The 21,942-nt window shown below is 47.4% G+C and overlaps 1 protein-coding gene across 1 annotated transcript in view; it reads right to left on the bottom strand.

The window, feature by feature from the left end:
- The window catches only part of LRRC66 (leucine rich repeat containing 66), an 85,608-nt gene that overhangs the window by 41,773 nt on the left and 21,893 nt on the right, over positions 1-21,942 (bottom strand). The window contains exon 4 of the mRNA XM_086962655.1: positions 20,166-20,505. Coding sequence (XP_086818781.1) covers positions 20,166-20,505 — 340 coding nt within the window. The remainder of the gene's footprint in view (positions 1-20,165; positions 20,506-21,942) is intronic.

Raw genomic sequence — 21,942 nt, 5'->3', positions numbered from 1 at the left:
GGGCTCCCGTGCTCAGAGGCACAGGGAAGCCTCCCGGGTACCCTGCCACACAGCAGGCCTGAGGACGGAGCCTGGGCTGGGAAGGCCACCCTCCCCAGGGCCCCGGCTGGAGATCCTGAACACAGCCAAGCAGGGTGAGACTCCCCATGCCCGCCGGAACCTCGTCTCGGGCTGCTGGCAGAGCGGCAGGCCAGGAGACTGCGCCTGGGGCCCCTGGACCCCATTGGGGATCCTGGGCAGAGGTGAGGCCTCCCCCCCTCGTTGCCTGCAGGCTCCCATCCTGGTCACCACGCCACACGTTGGGCCGTGGTACGGAGCCCTGGGCTGCGGAGGTGCGTCCTGGCCCGTCCGGCTGCAGGCTGAGGACCGCTAGGCTGAGAGGTGTTTTGGAGTACCCTGTCCCTAGTAATCCGGAGGAAGGGTACCTGCTTTCTGGTAACCTGTGTGTACCGCGAGACTGAGGGGAACCAAGGCGCAGACACACCCAAACTCCTGGAGCCCTGGCTGGCATCAGGTAGGCAAATGAGCCCTCATCGGGACTTCCAGGGAAGCCCGGCGCATCTGGTTGCAACATTGGAGAAATTGGGTCCGCTCGGTGATCCTGGGCCAGGCTGCACAGGCTGCGTCGGGCAACCAAGAGCCCAGGCCTATGCTTAGGCTGTCCGGTTTTAGGTTCAAACCTAAAATAACTGATAAAACCCCACTGAAAGAGAAACAACCTTCACCAGTGAAAACATATAAACACTGAAAAAACACCTGCATAACTACAAACTAAATGCCATTCAAAGCAAAGAAAAAAGTGAAAGTCATTTTTTTCTTAGTGAAGGGGCCAATACAATGTAACTTTGTTATACAAGCTAGCAGTGAGAAAGTCTGGGCTAACACTATTGTGCTTGACTTTTGTTGTTTAGCGATGCCACTAAAATATTGTTTCTTCTTCCTTTTGTTTATTTCAGTTTTGTGGTCTTTGGTCTAAAGATGCAGATTTTACAAGCATGTTTCAGGTCTTGTTTAATTATTTTATAAACTGTAGAGAATCAGGAAATATCAAAATCATATTTGAGGGGGAGGAGGGAAGGGTTCAGTTTAATGGGATGATTTTTTTTCAATGCAGAAACACGGTGGGATAGTTAAAGGCATAATGGGTGGCAATATGACGCACATAGCACAGGATTTGCCTCGCTTTTACCGTTGGGATGGTACATGAGACGCTAATAGACAAATCGACTGATAACCCAACCACGCAGACCCCTAGGGTGTCACACCTCCCTTTTACTGTGATGTCATGGAATGTTAATGGTCTAGGTGATAAAATAAAAAGGGGACTGGTCCTTCAATACATTAAACGCAAAGGCCCGGCTGTCGAGTTTATACATGAATCACACTTGATGGGCTCGGCTTGTAAGGTCGTGGATGGATGGGGCTACAAAATGGCGGTACACTCTGACTTTACCTCCGGCTCCCGAGGTGTGTGGATTTAATTAATAAACGCTTCCCAATAATACTGAAGGGGTCCTGGATGGATGACCTTGGACGGTTTGCAGTGATAGCGTGTCAATGGGAGGGGCAACCTAATAACCACGTATCCACCTATATCCCACCGACACTGCACCAGACATCCTTCCCGGCCCTGGGAAAATTTCTACAATCCCTTCCGCAGGGCAAACTCATAGTAGGGGGCGACTTTAATGCCACGATGGACACATCCATAGACAGAAAATGTGGAATGCTATTGACTTTTTAGTCCATGCTGGTGCACTGTTTTCTAATGCACAGGAACTTAAAAGCAAATATGTATCATTTCTGTTCTGTGTGTGGCATCAAAGAAAGAGTCATCCCAAATGTGTCCCTTAGCTGATGGTTCTCAGTCCAAGGGGCTGTAAATGCTCTATTATCTATGTGGCAACCCTTAACAGAATTTTTGCTGAGTGATTATGCCAAAGGCAAGAAATGTGAGGAGCTTTGGTCACATATTAATAGTGATGTGAGAACAAGTACACTATACTGCATTCTTAGATTTTTACAGGAAAACATAACTGCTGTAGTGGACATGATAAAAACTAGAGTCTGGAAGCACCCTTGTCTGCCAAGTGTTCAGCATAATTGGGTTGGATGTGGAACATCTCCTTGAGATTAGGCTGGGTGACACCTTTAGTAACTTTGGCACTGCAACATGTTCCATGTTAGAGTGCTTGTCACTTGGTTAGCAAAGCAATGGTGAAGAGCAATTCAGGAACTTTTATTTTACAATGTATGAGAAATGGCTTGCAATGACGCATAGAAAATGTCCCTTCGCCAGCAATTGCATTTAAAGTCAATGAAACCTCACTGTGGTACTGTGGTACTCTGGTCTAGATCCCTTCCGCAAAGGGGAATTTCCTCTATAGTTTCAAAAGTGCTGCTTCATTTTTGACCGCTTCAATAACTCTGAGGGCATAAGCACCCAGATAAGTGCAAATGTTACAGAACCTGCCCTGAGAACCACAATCTTCAAGTGAAACAGTATTTTCATGGAAAGATATGTCAGTGGCCGGAGTTAACAAATTGTGTACCGGCTGTTTTGGCATTGCCCATCTCAAGTGCCAATGTTGAGAGGGCCTTTTCACAGAATGTTTACATGGGAAGGAAACAGCAAGCACACATGACCAGAGATTCACTGAAGAAGTACTGTATGGCAGAGGTATTCAAGCTTTTCCAGGTTGAGCCCCCCCAGCTGAATTCCCCCAGATGTTGGGCCCCCCCACCACCTGACCGAAACCTCGGGAATCCGGCACACCACATGATCGACTGCAACGCGCACACCACGGGCCATATCCGGTAAACAATGCTCAACACAACAAGAGTGCCTAGCAAACTGCAGGCCTGTGAGTGGGTGCGGCGAAACGACAGAGGCGTACCACACAGCTCAAAACACAATCCTCCAAGGCAAAGGAAGTCATCACAACCCTCCCCATCCATCATGTACACCTTGTCATCCACCAACTCCCCCACCATTCATTCCGTCCCTCCATCTGTGCCCCATCCACATCCAAACCCATTCAACCACTTGCAAACCCATCCACCATCCATCCCTCCATCCATCATTTCACCCATTCATCCCTCCATCCACCCCTCACCCATCCATCCATCATCCATCCATGCCCTCACCAATCCATCCACTCTTTCACCCATCCATCCACCCACTCATCCATACAACCACTCACCCCTTCACCCAAGCTATCCTCCCACTCATCCATCCACTCCTCCATTCATCCATCCACTCTTCCACCCATCCATCCACTCACTCATCCATCCAACCACCCACCCACCCTCTCACCCATCCAGCCATCCCCCACCCACTTATCCATCCACCCAGTCACTCATCCGTCCACCCACTCAACCCCCCACTCATCCATCCACCCACCCATCCATCCCTCCCGCTCTCCACCCTCCCCCCACTCATGCATGCACTCTCTGACCCATCCATCTCCATGCTCCTCTCCTCACCCATCCATGCACACACCTGCCCATCCGAATTCGGCCGTTACCGACCGGTAAATGCCTTTTCCAATGTAGGGGGCATGTATTTAGAGATTCAGTATTTTTACCGAATCTGTATTTACCGAATCAGTAAAATTACCGAATTGGTAAATGCAGACTTGGTAAAAATACCAAATCTGTAAATGCAGATGTAGGTGGCGCTTTAAACAGTGCCACAGGCCCCTAAGAATTCGTTATTTACCATGCAATACTATTGCATGGTAAATAACGAATTCAGGTGTACATGCACATCTGTGCATGTACACCTGTGCCATGTGACACACAGACATGCCTGATGGGTGCTACAGGGTGTCAAAGTGACACCCCATTCCCCCTGGCAGGATTCGGTATTTACCGATTCGGTAATTACCGAATCGGTATTTGCCATTGATTCCTATGGGCTTCAAGGCCCATAGGAATCAATGGCAAATACCGATTCGGTAATTACCGAATCTGTAAATACCGAATCTTACACATTCGGTAATTGAAAAAGAAAAAATACCTACATCTGCCTACTTCCAATTCACCTACTCTTAAATACCGAATCGGTATGATTCGGTATTTAAGAGTAGGTAAATTGAGATTACCTACATCGGGCCCAATAGGATTGTGTTGTAAAATACCGATTCTTAAGGGCCTGTGGCACTCTTAGGAGTGCCACCTACATGTGGATTTACCGAATCGGTAAATATACCGATTCGGTATTTTACCGATTCTGTAAATTTACCGATTCTGTAAATTTACAGAATCGGTAAAATATCGGCCCCCTACATCTGAAAACCCTAATACCGACGGTAACGGCCGAATTCGGCCGTTACGGACCGGTATTAGGGCTCCTACATCTGGCCCTTGGTTCTCTATTCGGATTGGGATCCTATTGACCTCCTGCCAAGCCCCCACTGTTGATGCAATCAACGCGCCCTCACGACCACCTTGAGAGAGTCCCATTCGATTAGATTGGAGGATGATGTGTTCCAGTTCTCAGAAAAATAGTTTGTGATAGTAGCAGATATCGCGGTACGAAAGGGGGCATCCTTCAGCAGTTGGGGCCAAAGTTTCCAGGTAGGGACTGGGGTAGGGCCCCTGCCCCCTGTAAGGGTGATCTCTAAAGGGCAGTGATCATAGAAGTTCTTGGACAAGTATGTAGAGTGGTGTATTTGGGCGGCAATGGTAAGGAAACACAAAAACCTATCTTTCTAGTGTGGAGTTGGTGTACTGGGGAATAAAAGGAGTATTCCCTATGCGTAGGGTGTAGCAGTCGCAAAACATTGCTCAGTCCCCATCCACTCGTCCAGGTGTTCAGGGCATCAGCTTTGTTTGTGGGCACCAGCACCATGCAGTGGGGGATGGGACCTATCGAAGTCCAAGTTCAAGACAGTACTAAAGTCCCCTCCCAATATCCAGGGATAAGTTTCCCCCCATCAGGGCAATGCCTAGGAGAGTAAAAAACTTGTCCTGATCCACGTTTGGGGCAAAAATGCTACCCAAAACCACTGGTAGGCCATCAAGGGTTCCCTTCAGCAATATCAACCTACCCTGTTTGTTAGTGCGTGTAGTCCAATTCTGTAAAGGAGACATCGCGGCGGATCCATATGGCCCGTCCCACGAGGAAAAAACAAGTAGTTAGTAGAGAAGATTTGGCCTCTCCATTTCTTACAGATTTTCAAGGCCTCCGAGTCAGTAAGGTGTGACTTCTGGAGAAAAACTATGTGCACTTTGCATCTAAGGAGGTGGGCATGGACCCTTTGTCGCTTATGCACTGTGCCAAGACACCGCACGTTCCAGGTCAACAAGTTAGATGAACCTAAAGTGGTGGAGTGGTCAGGCATGATTCGAGAGTGTAAACTCTGCTCCCCCTAACTCGGAGCCCATTAACTATCACAGGCCAGGATGCCCCTTCCCCTTCAAACTAATAATACTAGGCTCAGCTATTAAACAGTGCTGGGCCAAACAAACAACGAAAATGTGCAAACAACATAAAACGGTGCATTTGCTAAGTGGGGGGTCGCAACCACCGTTCATAATGCTGTTCATGTGGTTACAAAGGTTCTGGTAGCTCAGCGGGACCCGGAGGGGAGGGGGGGGGGGCCATTTGAGCATTCTCGTAACAGGGAAACACTCAGGCAATTTGGGCAGTTGATACAAATATGACAGCTAAATGATGAAACTAGTGGCCCATGACAATTCAAGTTTAATGCAAAATAGGTAGGGAAAAGGAAAGGATACAGGTAGGTTCGGTAGTTCCGTCACAAAGCCTGTGTGGCTCTGTTGCATCGGTGAGCAGGCACGCTTTTTTATGCATCCGCCAATTCGTCGACAGTCTGAGGTGTCACCGAGGGGAACAGGTTGATACTATGTTCGCAGTCCGAGTGAATGGTGCTGTCCTCTGACGTGTCGGGCACTATCTGAAGGTTGTCGTTGTGAAAGGAATTGGCCACTGCCAGTACCTCAGTCCTGCCTGTCATCATCTGCTCATGTATAGGGCCATTGGTGGAGGGCCCTTGGCAGAACGGCGAGGGCCACGGCACTGAGAACCAGTAGGGCTGTGACGCACAGAGCCAGATGACCCTCCTTGGCTCGATTCAAGGTTCATCACTACCAGCCATTCCTCCGCCTCATTTGGAATGTCAAAAAAGTAGGTTTTTCAGTTATGTATAATCGGGCCGCGAACAGTAAGGCATATTTGAGCCAGACCGCCCGTTGTTTTTTCTTCACTGCCTGAAAGGAAGTGCGCTGGCGCTGCACCATTACTGTGTAGTCTGGGTACAGCGAGATCCGATGGTTCTCAAATTGAATCGGCGTTCGTTCCCTCGCTTTTTGCAAAAGGACATTGCGGTGTCTGTAGTTCAGTATTTTAACAATCAGGGGTCGCGGAGGAGCCCCAGCTGTTGGCGCTCCAGTGAGAATATGATGGGCCCGTTCCACCAGAAGTATGGCGACAAGCCCTCTGGGGCCACATGGTCTCGAAACCAGAATTCCCTGAAGTCAGCAGCTTTGGGACCCTCACTGCGCTCCGGAAGTCCTATGATGCGCATATTATTCTGGCGAGTCCTGCCCTCCACATCTTCAACCCTATCTTGTAGTCTGTGTACCTGCTGTTGTAATTCTGTTATCTGTTTCGTGTGTTCCGCGATTTGAGGTTCCACGTTGGTCAGGGCTTTCTCATGGGCATGGACCGTGTCAGCCAGTTTCATGTGGTCTGCCTGGAGGAGTGGAAAGCCAGTGGTAAGGGTTCCAATCTGCTGCTCTATTGCTTTACGGGAGTCACTGACTTCTTTTAGGATTAGGTCAAGTTTGTCAGGGGTCACCTCAAGGGACTTTAAGGAGGTGGAGCCGGGTGATGGGGGTCTAACGGTGGGCCCTGGTGCGTCCTCTGTGCCTCCTGTCACAGGATGATTGTCCAAAGTCTTCCCCTTAAGTCTCCCCATGGCGCCCACAAACTCTCACTGGATGCTCACTGTGCAAACAAAGCGGCGGGCAGAGGGGCACCGTGCAGCATTTCGTATGCACGATGATATCGTCTCACAGAGGACCTGTTGCAGTGGACGCATGCTCAGTCCCCAGAGAGAGCTGAGGGCCCTGGCAGTTAGGCTAATATATGCAGGTTTCAGTCGTGGATGCTGCTGTCCCAGCACAGTGAATTAAGGAGCGATCCAGATGGAGTAAGCCTAATCGTTAACGCACAGTTCTGCCAAGTGTGGCCCTAAACACCTGAGGAAGACACTTCGTGGCGCCGTCCCCAATGCCGCAACTCCAGGCCAGGATGCAGACGATTAGGGGTAGGCAGATATGCCACGTGCCTCACATCACCCAGCACAGCCGCATCGGTGGAGTTCACCAGTGAGGCCCACCAAGTAGAGCGGAGCACCCTCACTCACCGGGATTCTGGAGAGAGTAATCCAGCAGGGCGCACAGAGTCTCCACCACTCAGTGTCTATCTCCGCACTCCACCGCACAGCCACTTCAACACGGCTGTATCCCTCCGTCTGCACCGGCCCCGGGTCAGGTACAGGACTTGTGGCAATGTAGGCCCAACATGCTCCCCGCACCACGTAGCCCAATCGTGCAGCGGAGGTCTCCCACCAGGCTCCGGACAAAGCACGAGGCAACTGCACTTCCCGGAGGGTCGAAGTCTACATCTGTGGGTCCCACCACGTCTTCTGCGGTCCTCTGTCACATCCCCCAAACGATGTGCTGGCAAACCAGGATCCACAATTTTCAGCACCTATGTGGGGTCTGGCCGCAGAGCCCAGCCTCGACCGTCAGGGGGACCGCACCATCGAAGGTCGGCAGGAGCCATGTCGCTGCAGTGCCGCCAGTCACAGGGGCAGGCAGGCCTCCGTGGTATGGTTCGAGGCAGACGCCCCGAGTACCGCTCCGGTCAGGGTGGAAGGGGCCAGCGGCTCGGGTCTTCAGATCTCAAAGCGGCAGTTCCGTGGCAGTCTTCAGCAGCCAGGCCAGGCGGGGGCCTCAGCGTCAGGAGGCAGGGATGATGAGCATCCCCAGTGTGGCTCACAGCGGCGCAGGGCGAGGCGCCACTAAAGCTCAGGGTCCAGAGCAGGGTGCCGGTGTCAGCAGAAATCCCCAGCGCCTACCGCCGTCGGACGCCCCTCGTGTTATCCAGGCTCCAATTTGCTCCTCTGCTTCGAGTCGTCAGGTCTGAAGCACTCCAACAACCAGCCGGAGACCGGCTCTGAGCTTAGCGCAGGTGGCAAGGGATCAGAGTCACCAGTTCCAGCGGGAGACGCGATGCATCAGCGTCAGCCGCGCCAAGGCAGGTAGGCCACAGGTCCGCAGCTCCGGCATACGCGGCTCACCGACGGAGCCGCTGCTCCAATTAGACCAATTTCGGCAGGCTGGCACTGGGTGCACTCAATAGCCGCAGGACAGAGATCAAATCCCCAAAAGCAGGTCCGTGTCTGGCGATGCCACAGGATTATTCCCCCCAGGGTCTGCAGTTTCACCACACCATGTCCGCTATCTTGGGCGGCTAGCCACGTCCACCTCCCCCCACCCCACCCGGATCACTCTTTTATACGCTGTTTTCAGGTTGGGATATGGTTCTGCGGTCCAAGGCTTCAGAATCGGTTTGCAGTGTGAGATCCTGGCTGTCATCAGCTCCCTTAAGATTTGATCAGGGACAGGAAGAAGGGTAGGCCCTGACTAGACATTTCCTTACCTTGAAAGACAGAAACTGCAATTCCACCCTTCACCTCTACCATGTACAAAATGATAGTGTTCAGGACGAACTAATCAGCAGACATTTGCTGGCATAGCCCTTGTTGCATTTCTAAAGGCAGCCTTGTCTCCATCTTCATGACTTCAGTGTCTGATTGTTCCCCTTCAAGCCCTCGGAATGCAGGTAATAGTCTTCCACTGTCAGAGGAACCTAACCTAAATCCTCCGTCAGAACAGATCCCACTAGCCTCAATAAACAGACCCAAATGCACATAGAGTCCTATTACCAGACACGCACAGTCACCATGCATACAGGATGTCAGCGCTATGTTCTGGGGTTTAAGATGACAGCTGAATTTTGAGACAAAAGAGGTCAGTAGTCTACCCTCTACTTAACACAGAAAAAAGGCCTGGTCACACTTGGGATTCACAAAACATGGCACACTGCCACCACCACTTTATGCAATGCACCTTAGATACGGGCAGGTGTCCTGTGCCTACTATGATGGCATGTTTGGAGTGCCAACCATGTTATAAGACATGTCTTGGACACACTCTAGGTTAGCGATTCCCAGTCCAAAATAAAAATCGGGATACCAGTCTAACATGCAGTTAGTCACGCAAGGCAACATGCCCATTTACCATGCAGGGGACATTCCCATTCCACAACAACACTGTTAGGGATGAACTTGGCATAATAAAAGGGCTCTTCTAATTAAGTGATAACAAGCCTATTTAAGGGATTACCATGACATGTGAGGAATGGTCAATGGCTTCATATTCCAAGGGTGGTTCTCAAAGCCAAAAAGTATGAAGATATTGGATTGGTGAGAAAAATAACTACAAAGATTGATGTCAACTCTCCCATAAGGCTTTGCATGCAAAATTAGGGCTCAATTCATTAATGTTAAAGAATTGTTTAATGTAGCTAATAAACTTGTGTTCCTTAAAATGCAGATTGTTTTTTACCAACTCTTAGTATAATTGTGACAAAATGTTCATATATTTTCATAGTACTATCTCAGCCTTTGTTGCCAACAAATGGGCAAAAGCGACATTTGTGCATATTTAGGGAACCCATATTAAATCACTACAGGTAATACAGTTTAGGCATATATCCATAATTTAAATTGATGGCCTCTTGACATATTCATTCACTACCTGCATCTAGAATGCAGTAGGAACCTCTGGATTAGCTTTTGCTAAATCTACAGAGTGAAAATCTATCATCCTTAATAATGTAGTAGAGAATATCCACTCCCTGGATGACCAAAACACGTTATTGCCGTGAATCCTACTGCTCCTGTTTACTGCATTTTGCAAGTTGGATCCCTTAAATGTCCTGCCGAGACTGGCATTAATATCTGTGATGCATAAGAATATGTAGAATCAGTTGAATGTATTTGTTAAAGTAATTACTTTTTAACCAAACAACTTGGATTGTTGTGTCCTAATAGGGGTTACCAAATTCCAACGTATGTAAATATCTCAGTCCACTACAGGTTTAGCAAGAAAAGCGGCTTATTTTATCATTTAAATACTGATGATATACAAATCACAAATTAGCATGGGACTGAGCAGGTCATCGAAACAATACATTGACATTTAGGCATGAATGTGGAAGAATTAGGTGTAATTATTTTGCAACAAATTGAGATGATTTTGTTTGGAGTATGGTACCCAATATCTAACTCTAACCTTTTCATCATCTCCTGTCTTTTTCAGCCTTTGGGACTCCTTCCTCTTTTTCTCAGGACAGAAGTTGCTCCCACTGCCTAACACCGATCAAGGAAAGTTGCTCATATTATCAGCTCAATAATAATGACATTGTTATAGCCTCAATGGGTCATCCAACAGCATAGCACACTGATAACTTGTATCATTGCCATTGACCCATGAATAATAAACAAATAGGTGCATTTGATTGGCAGAGAAATTGAGATGAATTTGTTTGGGACGGGGCAAGGTATCAAACACGGATGTACGTTGTTACAGCGCATGCTTTTACCACGCATGCTGTTACAACGCAAGTTTTACAACGCAAGCCATTACAAAGCATTGCTTTGGGGGGGCTGGATAGTGAATAGTTTAATTTGCTATTCCAACTCCAGTCTCCGTGGATAGTAGGGAAGGTGTTGGATAGTAAATTAAACTATTACTTATCCTAGAGCGCCCCCCAGTACAATGTGTTGTAATGGTTTTCGTTGTAAAACCTGTGTTGTAAAAGCACTGCGTGGTAAAAGTTGCGTGGTAAAGGATGTTTCCCATCAAACACCAATGATATCATGCGCTGCTTAGGCGAAAATACCTTTAGCAATGGCTTCGGCTTTTCAGCCAAAAACGTGCACGCGTTCCATTGCCTTCAATGGCAAAGCATGCATGTGTGGCAATTCACTTGTGGGAGCGAGCGGCTGGCGCCATATATTATCAATTATCGTGGCGCCAGCCGCTCGCTCCTGCAAGTGAATCGCGGATGCCCCCTCCTCTCTCCCCTCCTGCAGCGTGCGCTTGTTTTTCAATGAGGGGAGTGACACCGGTTGACCAACGTGGGGGGCGTGCCAGGGCGCTAAGAGGAAGAAGCCCTTGCCGTGAGATAGGGGCCAAACTGTTGGGGAAATTATGTGGCCCGCTATTCCCTTGACGAGCTCTTACCGGTCAGTGAGTATCGATCTTATCTGTGTTTATTGAGAGGGCGCTCTTATGTTGGTGCATTGGTTGGTAGTGGCACACTCACTGTCTGTGGTGGCCAGAGGAAGAATCTTTAGCTGCCTGTGAAGCAAGGGGCGCTCTTTCCCTCTCACTGAGGGGCGGGGACTAGGTACCTGATTTTCACTGATGTGGGCGGGAGGTGGGGGGGTGCTCATTACTGTAGAGGGCATTGGGAAATTAGGTGTTAAACGCTTTTCTTTGTCATTATTGTTAATTATTTCGCGCCCTTCCTTTGTGACCTCAGCAGGCCGTGTTGGCAGCCCCTGCCTGCCCCAATGCCCCAGCTCACCCTGTCAATCGCGGTTGGCGTGGCAACTGGGAAAGGAGCCTCCCTCTTTCGCCTCTAATTAGTGGGCAAGTCAGTGGCAGATGGTCTCTGTATCTCATTAGCTGATCTCCGCCGCGGCGTGGGTCTTCTCCCGAGGGTCCAGCGCTACAACAACGCGATTGATTTTTGGCCGACAAGAGGGGAGGAGAGAGGATTTTTTTTTTTTTAGCGCTGTTTATTCCTACTTCTCATGACCCATATTTTCACGTGCCTCGCGGCCTGTTGAGGTTGGCGCAGGTGCCAGTAGCGAGATGATATTCCTGCACCCCCATATTTAGGCTGGGGTCGTCCTCTTTCTGCCACAGATATTCAGAATTCTCGACCTTGCTTACTGTCTTCTCCATAACTATCTGTCTCCAATGCAATTGGGTGTGCCTTGGCAATGTTATCACCGGCTTGTGCATACGAAACTTTTGTGGGAGCATCAAAACGCCCTCTTCCTCTTCAGCTCGTTAAGTTAAAGATGCAGTCCGGATAAGCCCCTCTGCAGCTCCCTACTCCTCTTTGGCATGATGTAATCCTCCTTCCTCTGTACCTTCTTGTACCCTACCCACACAAGAGGCCCAATTTAAGGAAACAGTCTTTTTTTCGTGCTTATTTAGAGAGTTTTATATAGCGCAGACGCTATGTGTGCTGTTCGAGGTTGCAAGTCAAGTTCTCCAACTTTGCTTGTGACATTTAACACATATTACATTATGTTTACAGTTTGTAATTTATATACAGTATTGAATTATTTTTCCTTTGAAATTTCTCTGAAGTTTTTTTCCCTGACGTATCCCGATCCTACTGCGTACAGCCCCATTTAATCTTCTGCTTCAAACTCAGCGCTTAATTTGAGCCAGTGGTTGCCTATGTGGGGGGGGGAGGAGGGGGCCATCCACTTATTTTTGGGGACTACACTTATGTTTCCTGATCCGACATATCGAGAGAGCAAGAGAGGGGGAAAAGCACACAGGGGGTAAAGAAGTAGGAAGAGAAAGATGGAAAAACAGTCAAAGAAGGGAGGCAGCAGGAACCTGCAAGAGTGAGATGAAGGGGAAGGGAGTATCAGGTAGTGGATTAAAGAGTCATGAGTTGGATTGAAGTTTATACAGCTTTGGTATTCGGTGCGCTAACATTTAATAGCGCTGGGTGAGGGCTTCTGAGCACATCTTTGAGGAACCAGCACTCTTGCTTTTACAAATCTGCACTGGGCAACCAGCACCATGGCTTGTTGTAAGAGGCATGCTAGTGGATTTGATGACATCTGCTTGAATTTTGACCACAAGATACAGATTGTTTAAACTAGTGATGTCAGAAATCTCTAATCTTATTAAAGACACAAAGGGTAAGTGTTATCCTGCCATTGTATTGTAAACTACCTTTCCTTCTCCCTCTCTTAATTTCAGCTCTTTTGATTGGGTGTTGGCAATCTTTATCATGGTATTGGTTCCTTTAATTCACCTTCCGTAATTGATACTCCATCGAGAAAAGAGGGGTTTGCTGTTTTTTTTAGGGTTGGAGAAAGGGGCATGGTACCTCTAGGTACTAACTGTCTGTCAGTTTTGGAATATTGGGACTGTTCATTTGTTGTCCACTTCTCCAAGGGGTAGTAGAGGGGTAGAGGAGGTAGCAGAGAGGAAGAGGGGTAGCAGATGGATGTAGGGGTGGAAGAGGTGTATGCCCGTGGAAAACTAGCCTTAATTTTTCTTCACAACATTTATACACAACATAACTAAGTCTTCTGTGCCAAAGCCCTGCTTCGGGAGTTCGGTTGTTTTTCTGGGTTGAAGGTGAATTGGGGTAAGACCTGTTTGTTCCCTGTGACCCCGGGTGACCGTGTGCCTCTGTCTGTGGGGGATTTGCGATGGGAACCTCATTGTCTACCTTACCTGGGTACCAACATCTATCACACTCAACCCGACCTACTGGAGGGTAATGTGGGCAGAGCGGTGAGGGGGCTTCAGAGCAGCATGGGGTTCTGGCGAACCCTCCCACTGTCAGTGGTGGGGAGGGTGGCACTGTTGAAAATGGTGGCACTCCCACGTTTGCTCTACTTTTTTCGCACTTTACCTGTATGGATCCCGGCGTCAATCTTTTGGAGGCTTTGGACCTTGACTACAGGGTTCATTTGGGATTTGGGTAGAAGACGGCTTGCGCTACCCACGCTGATGTGACCAAGGGCGGAGGGGGGACTGGCGGTCCCTGACTTTGAGTGGTACTATCTAGCAGCACAGTTACAGTGGCTCACGCAGGCTGTGGCTCGGGAGTTTAGAGGATCTGAAGGATCGCAAGGTAGAGCGATTCCCCGGCATGTACTGTCATTTATAATTCTCCAGCAGAAGATCAGTCTCGATCATCTCACCCTTGAGGAACGCACACTCCGCTTATACTGGAAGACGAGCGGGATTTCCTCGTCCATATGCTCCGGAGATAGCTCTGGGCATATGCACAGCCCTTCCGCATGGGGGGGAACTGGTCTGCGTTGGCTGTTTGGGAAGACCTTGGGCTCCATATGTTGGGGGATTTATACAGAGACGGGGCTCTGTTATCTTTTCAAGACTTGCAGAGCACATTTGGGTTACCGTCGGGAGATTATTTATTGCATGCTGCCCTAATAATGGGGATTCAACAGCAGTGGAGGATGGGACTATTGGAACCCCCAACTTCACTGGGTTGCCAGTATGTAGTCATGGCGGCAGGTACGTTCAAGGCTATCACATGCCTATACGGACGCTTGTCGACCGAGGAAATCCCGCCCCTGGATGTTCTGAAAGGCAAATGGGAAGCGGATATTGGTAAGTACATACCCGAGACGACATGGCCTCAACTAGTGCGACGTGCCTGGAAGGGTGCACGAAACGCCAGGTTCCAATTGGTTCAGTTCTTCACATTACATCGGGCCTATTTGACGCCGGTTAAAATCCTACAGTATTTTGGTGGCTCCCTGCAGCAGTGCCCGAGGTGTAATGCAGATGGGGCTGATTTCCGACACATATTCTGGTGTTGTATGGGGTTGGGGTCTTACTGGGAGGAGGTGATAGCATGTTTGAATCAGGCGACAGGACGAACGATAGAGGCAGAGATGGGAACTTGCTTGTTACTTTGGTTCCCACATACCCCCAGCACGAAGATTACTAGTAAGTTCTATGACTTAGGGTTAATTATGGCAAACCATGCATTGGAAGTCGAAGACAGGGCCTAATTATCTGAGGTGGAGAGCGAATTTTTTAAGTTGGGCGGGTAGCGAGGGTAAACTTCGGTTACAACTAGCTAGGCGCACTGCTAATGATAAGGCACTAGAGGCGGCCAGGGCATGGGGGGCTTTGGTGGCGGATCTCCAAACTCCTGCTGTGGATGCTGAAGAAGGGGAGGGGGAGGAGGATGTAGATGTGGATCAGGTTGAGAGGGCAGCATTGGCGACCTAACAGGAAGAAAGGCGTGAGATGGTGTACCAAGTTGTAGTATGAGGGATGGCCACCTTGGCTATTCCGGGCCTAGTGACACTAGTGAACTATAGTGGTGACATCAGGGAACATATTTCTTACCAGCGGAGTTTCTTTTTTTTTTTCAGGCCCCAATTCTTTTCTAGGAAGTATTGTGTTGTTTGTTTGGCTGGAAGACAAGACAGTTGGGTGGCTACAACCGGGGGCTAAATAGGATGGGCACACTGACAGGGGGTGGAAGTAGAGGGGAGGGGGTGTTAGGATTGTTAGAGGGTGGGGGGTTTATTGAGTAACCTTGATTGAAATGAAAATATTTGATGGGCCATCTGTATAATGGCTTTGTATATGACTATCATCTGAAAGGTTCTGAGGGAAGTTGAAAACAATAAAAATCTTTTTACAACAAAAAAAAACATAACTAAGTCTTCTGAGTTGTATGGGCATAGCATAACTACAGCATTGCAAAATTATTATAAAGCTGTTTGGTGCATACTAAAAAAGATACGAATCAAACTGACTGGTAAAGCCATACCGAGTGGTCAGGTAGATGAGAGCAGCAGTAGGTTTGTGCTATACAAGCAGAGTAACTATCATTTTCTATAATACATGGAAGTGCTAATATTATTTTTGTAGTGACAAATAAATGCAAGTCCTTGCGAACATTTTTACAGACTTCATGTTCGCGTTAATTGACTCGCCATGGAAATATGTTTCCCATTATTGTTTTTACATCTGCCGTGGATTATTTTTACACTTGGCACAGACATATGTAAATCGCCTGGTAAAGTGGAATGAAATCTCACATTTAAACTAATAGCAAGGTTCCTTGCCCGCGACCTCAAATCTGCATTTTTGCATTCTACAATTCTACTTTCCTGGTTCTGACTGGTTTTACAATACACCTTAAATGTGTTGCATTTGATAGGATGTGCGCTTTCTGCTTCAGGGAGAGCTTTTGCAAAAGGCGAGAAGCTGAATTGTAATACTGATTAATTGCCCAGCTTCGAGGTGTTTGGGTTATGTCTGCTGCAAACTAATTAAAACCGGCCAATTTTCCCGCACTTTAACTTCCTATTTACTGGGCGGACATTGATTACTTGGTTTTTCGGGCGCAGAGCCGAGGAACAGCCAGAACCGCACCGGCAATGAAGGTAAAACAAGCATTGGCATAGCCAATAGGTCTCGCCTTTGGGACCTTATAAGTGTTTTGTTATCCAGCACAATATTCTTGGTGCAACAACATCAAGGGTTGCATGGCTAAACACTTATAAGGTCCCAAAGGCGAGACCTATTGGCTATGCCAATGATTGTTACGTTTGATGTCACCACTGACAGACTACAGGTTCCTATTGAAATCAAACAATTTCAAATATGCAGTGCCACAAGGGTCCAGAAATCCCTGCGGCCCTGATTTAGAGTTTGGTGGACAGGGTACACCGTCACAAATGCATTGGAGTATCTTGCCTGCCAATCTCTCAGACCGTCGGCTTCATTTAGAGACTGGTGGACTGTAAGCATTCCAAGAATGGAGCCCCCATTGGCTCTGTCGATGTAAAGATTCATCTGAAAGTCTGACGGAACCAGTGCCATCAGTGGAATAGTATTTTCTTTGCTCACTCTGTTTAGGGTGGTTGGTGAAATGAAATGAAGATTTATATAGTGCCTCTAATACCCAGAGGGGTCTAGGCGCTGGTGTGTTGTCCTTTTTTCTGTTCGTCACCACCAGGAAAAAGTATAATGACCCCTTCCCCGCCCTCCACACCTTAGGAGAAACCTCCCACTGTGCGGCTCCCACTTTGGGAGTTTGTTTATTGAATGGAACTGCCATTTTGATGCCTGTTCCTTTCAACATACAGAGCTGACCACTGGACCAGCAGTCATCTCTACATTTGGCAGACAGCGGTCCATCAGGATGGCAGAGGTAATGTTCTCCACCACCCTGAAGAATATAGTACTCTCCCTCAAAGTCTAAATCAGGCCCCAGGTCTTTTTAATGTCTAATGCTGCCGATTGCTTCTAATGATCAAGAAGTGTTGAAAATGTTATCAGACATGTGCCAATGGTTTAAAGCATAAAGACAAAAAGAACAGATGCTAGACGGAATGCTGAACAAATCAAACATGCACCCCCAATCACAGATCTGGGTTTAATCCATCGTTTAATCCATCGTTTTTTTACTCACCACGACACCCCAGTTTAGACCCAGCCATATGTAAATCAGTCTTGATCAGTCTTGATCCTGCCACCATTGGAACAGTCCAGCCCAAAATTCCAGGCCAGGTCCTCCCGGGACCCGAAACAACAATCCTGGAATCGGTTTCGTGGTATCACCTCTCATCAGCCAGGGTAGCTTGAATCCAGTGGCACAGTGAGCATGGGCTCCATGTCTGGTTATACCCTTCCCACCTGGGGTGACCAAAGCAAAATGGGGAGCAAGGTCAAGACTGATTTGCATATGGCTGGGTCTAAACTGGCATGGCAGGAGGAGCAAAAACATTATGAATTTAGGCCCAGATCTCTGCACTGGGGGTGAATGTTTGACATTGTTCAGCTTTTCATCCATCAATTGTTCTTTTTGCAATGGTATAAAGCTTGCCATAGACCTTGATGGGTCTACGCAAACTGATAAATTGCAAACCTGACTATTGGCATTGGACATGGAGAACTTATTACAATTGAAAGGCAAAAATAGGTGATTTTGAAACCCAGGCCCAAGTGTCTAACACCAGCCTTATCAACTCACTACCTTCCTCTTCAGACAGAAGGTTGTGTCAGAATCAAAAGAAAAGAACCTCATCCCAAATCATTTTCTATCCATGACAAACCCGGTAGCCCTAGTATCAACATATTTCTCTCCTTTTATCTTGGTGAAGGACAACTATCCATTTTATCAGTATAGATGTGACAGTGTTGGCTCTTCTCAAACAAGAATAAGCTGCACACTCCAAAGCAGTCCCATTGAGGATGAAACTCTGTTACTATTTTTTGGGGGTTTTTTATAAAGCGCAAACTCGACTCAAAGGTATCAGAACCCTTTACATTACCACCAGTTGCGTTACAGACGTACACATACACTTTTGTTTGACATGGGGAGATTAAGTAATTTGCCCAGAATCACAGGATGTTGAGCATCCCTGCCGAGACTCGAACCTGGTTCCCCAACTCCAAAGTTGACCGCTCTAGCCGTTAGGCCACATCCTATACTAGATAATTTCCTATACTAAATATGATTTCCTTATGCCAATGTATGGTTGCTCCTTTGATAGTACCAAAGTTTCAAGTTGGATCATACATTACATATAATTAATTATTGAACGTCATCTAGAGAAATATTTTCCCATATGGCTCTTCCCCTCCCTGTCACTTATGCAACTTGAGCTCAATGTCACCCTGAAGAAGTCTTTTTAGGGCACTCTTCCAAAACGCATATACATTGTTTTCCACACTTAATTTAACCTTAACAATAAGCAGTAGGGATCTGTATTAAGGTGTTATCCTAAATTAAGTGAGTTTCACCCTGTTCAATCTGTTTTTAGAGCAGCTCATGGTACCTTCAGTCATACCTACTGTGCATGTGAATTTGTGGCAAATGCGAAGGTGGTGCCCGACACTAATGCCCAGTATGTAACTGGCTCCCATGCACCATATTGGAACAGCGGCTAATGATTTGCCAGATACAAGCCCAAGTAACCAATGCATCTGAAGACATTAGGCATAAATCACAAAATGTTTGCTGTTCTAAGTGCAACCTAGGTGCTCATAAAAAGGTACTTGAGATTCCCAATACCACATCCCAATTCAAGAAATCAGTAGTGCGGGGAAACTGGAATGTAAGGAGGGGTGGGCATGTAAAATGTATGGACACCTTCATATCTGTAAGTGTGTGAGTATTCACAAACAATACACATGACGATTCCCACCCGGAAGACACTGGTAAAGTTACTCCTGCTCTATTGGTGCTAGCCTTAACCCTAGTACGACATCCAACTATCTTGGCAGTCTAGCACCACCAGCATCATACATTTCATGGGTCAGTTATGGGGGCAGCAGTCACAGATTATGAAAAGGGTGCCACACTGGGTTTTCCCCAAGAGAGTGTGGGACTCTGCTGGGGTCCGCATTCAAAAACACGTAGTGCGCCTCAAGCCTTTTGCGCAGGAAAACAAACGGGGTTGACTGGAATGATTAAATGGAAGCAGGGTGGAACATATAGGGGCAGAAACCTTTAACTCTATGCTGTGACTAAGGTGCTGTATTTTATAGTCTACTTTGTTTAAACTAAGCGCCACTTTGTGAAGTCTCCTCTTTCTAGATTCCATTTTGATCTAAATCATATGAAGTTTGAAAGTCCAGCAGTAAGCTGGTGGTGCTCTTGTACCACCAAACTTGTAGTTCTTCCTCGCCATTTAGAAGTGGGGTACCCATGAGAGTTTTGACGGCAGAGCCTCAAGCTGGCCTGGTCATCAGAAACCTTTCGGTCCACCCAGCACAGAGGTGCTAGGTCGCAGAGCGGTGGCCAAGCCTATTTGGGGTGTTGCTAATGCCACTGGTTTTTGGGAATCACATACAGTTAACTAGAGAACTGTCTCTGCACACAAGGAGAGATCTCCCTGCGTCTCAGGGCCATTTTCATTTTTCTGCACAAGCAAACCCCGTGTTGTCAGCCTCATTGTACACAACAAATAATTGTTGAGCGGGCCGCCTCAATACAGTATTCTGCACTTCCTTAAGTGCATCTGCCACACCAGTGGATGCATTCAAGGCAGAGAGATCCCTGCCAAGGACCTATTTAATTTACCTAGTTTACTTCAAGCGGACCTGCCATTCAACAGGTTATTTTATGCGGTACAAAAAATATCCTACAAAGAACAATTTAATATAAGAACCAAAGCAATCCACAGAGCACAAACAATCATTGACGTAAGAGGACATCAATAAGATAGGTCATCTGGACCTCGACTCCCTCACAACAGAACTAGGGTAATACATGACAGCACTCCACTTACCATGAAGTCCAATCAGTCCACATATTTGAATAACATTTTCTCCTTCCAAGACAGTAACTTCTTCAAATGTGGTGACCTCAGACAGCATTATTTCGCAGATCCGCTCACTGGCACTAGCAGACAGGGGAAATATTGGTGTTCCAAGAGTGTCCCCACAGGCTGGATCCCACCTTATTCTGAAGTGCACAGAAAGAAGTCCAAGAATGCTTCTGAAAGCACAGAATGGGAATGCAGAATCCCAGGGCCTACTGGACAATCCAACTTCAAGCCGAGGTAGATGTAGCACAGCTAGGGCCACCGGTGCAATAGTCTTCAGAGCATTGTTTGCAAGATTCAACACCTAGGTGAGAGAAAAAAAATGTGAGATGCATACACTGCAGTGACATTTAGCATCTGTGATAATAGATACTTTGTCCTATAATGTAAATTGGAAGAGCAGAAGCTTAACTCAGCAGTTTTCTGGAGGAGTCTAACTATCATTGCCAACGGGAAAGGTTAGAGATGTCACTATGGATTGAGAAACGTATGCTCAACATTCAACATTCACATGCAGTAGGGTTAGATATGCCTTTCTAAAGACTAAGGGCCTGATTTCGAGTTGGACCGCTGAACCTGTGGTTGAGGAGCGGTGGCAGTCTGGGGCCGCAGCACCAGCAGTCCAACCGCGGTATTACGAGTACAGCGGTCGAAGCGCGTTGGGACCACTGCAACTGCCAGGGATCTGCGATCCCTGGCAGTGGGGCAGCAGTCTGGGGAAACAATATGCATGGCAATAGCACCAGGCATATTACTAGTTTCCCTACCACCAGCCTTTTAATGGAGGCGAGCCTGTCATCAAAAGACTGTTGGTGTGGACACAAAGGGGCCCCTACAGGGCTTGCTGTTGCCCCTGTGCATGGAGGTGCATGCAGGGGGGGCACGTGTTGGACCCCCTGTATGAATGCACCTCTGTTCCTGCATGGCATGGACTGCTCAGAGGATGAGGATTTAGCAGGAATACTTCTTGTAATTCCTTGCCTTAGAGTGTCATATGTAATTCCTGGTATTTCCGCAGAGCCAGGCCCTCATTGTGCACGGTCCAGAAAATGGTGTGATATTTATCGCACCTGATAAAATGTGATTCCAGAGTCAGAATTTTTCCAGTGCCATGAATACCATTAGGTTACAAGTTTTTTTTATGGGAATAGCATGCAGATTTTCAAGCTTACTGTACCAAAATCTGCATGTTCCCGTCAATATCAGGCATTTTTCCCCGATAAATATTGGTAAGTTTGACCTTCCTATATGAATCCCAAAACCCATTATTGGGATATGTGCGGTAATAAGTTACTGCATATATCGCAGTGAACCGGCAGAAAGTAATGAGGCAGGTAGTGTTACAGAGACTCGTGATATCAGTAACTCCATGGTTGTCATACTACCAGTTGAAAACCGGGTGCGCTCGTAAAAAGCCTCTATATCTGCGTGTGTGAGATTGAGGGGCACTATTAACAGCCTTTTACTCACATGGTGTTGTACTGTATTATAATTGCATTTATATAGCGCTTACTACCCCTGACAAGGCATCAAAGCTCTTTTTCGGCGAGTAGCATGCTACTTCGGAACCCATAAAGTATTAGTAGTGAATTAGTATAGTGAAATATGAAGTAATTTGAGCTGTGGATATGTTAGTCAGTTATTTGGAATGAGAAGGATAGTGGAGGGATAGAATAGGGAAAACGTTTGCATTTATATAGCGCTTACTAACCCCTGATGGTTATTTGTTGGTCATTAGCAT

The sequence above is a fragment of the Lissotriton vulgaris genome, chromosome 3_1, assembly GCF_964263255.1.
Source record: "Lissotriton vulgaris chromosome 3_1, aLisVul1.2, whole genome shotgun sequence".
Taxonomy (NCBI): Eukaryota; Metazoa; Chordata; class Amphibia; order Caudata; family Salamandridae; genus Lissotriton; species Lissotriton vulgaris.
Note: the sequence above shows the minus strand (reverse complement) of the source record. Positions and strands in the feature narration are given on the sequence as shown.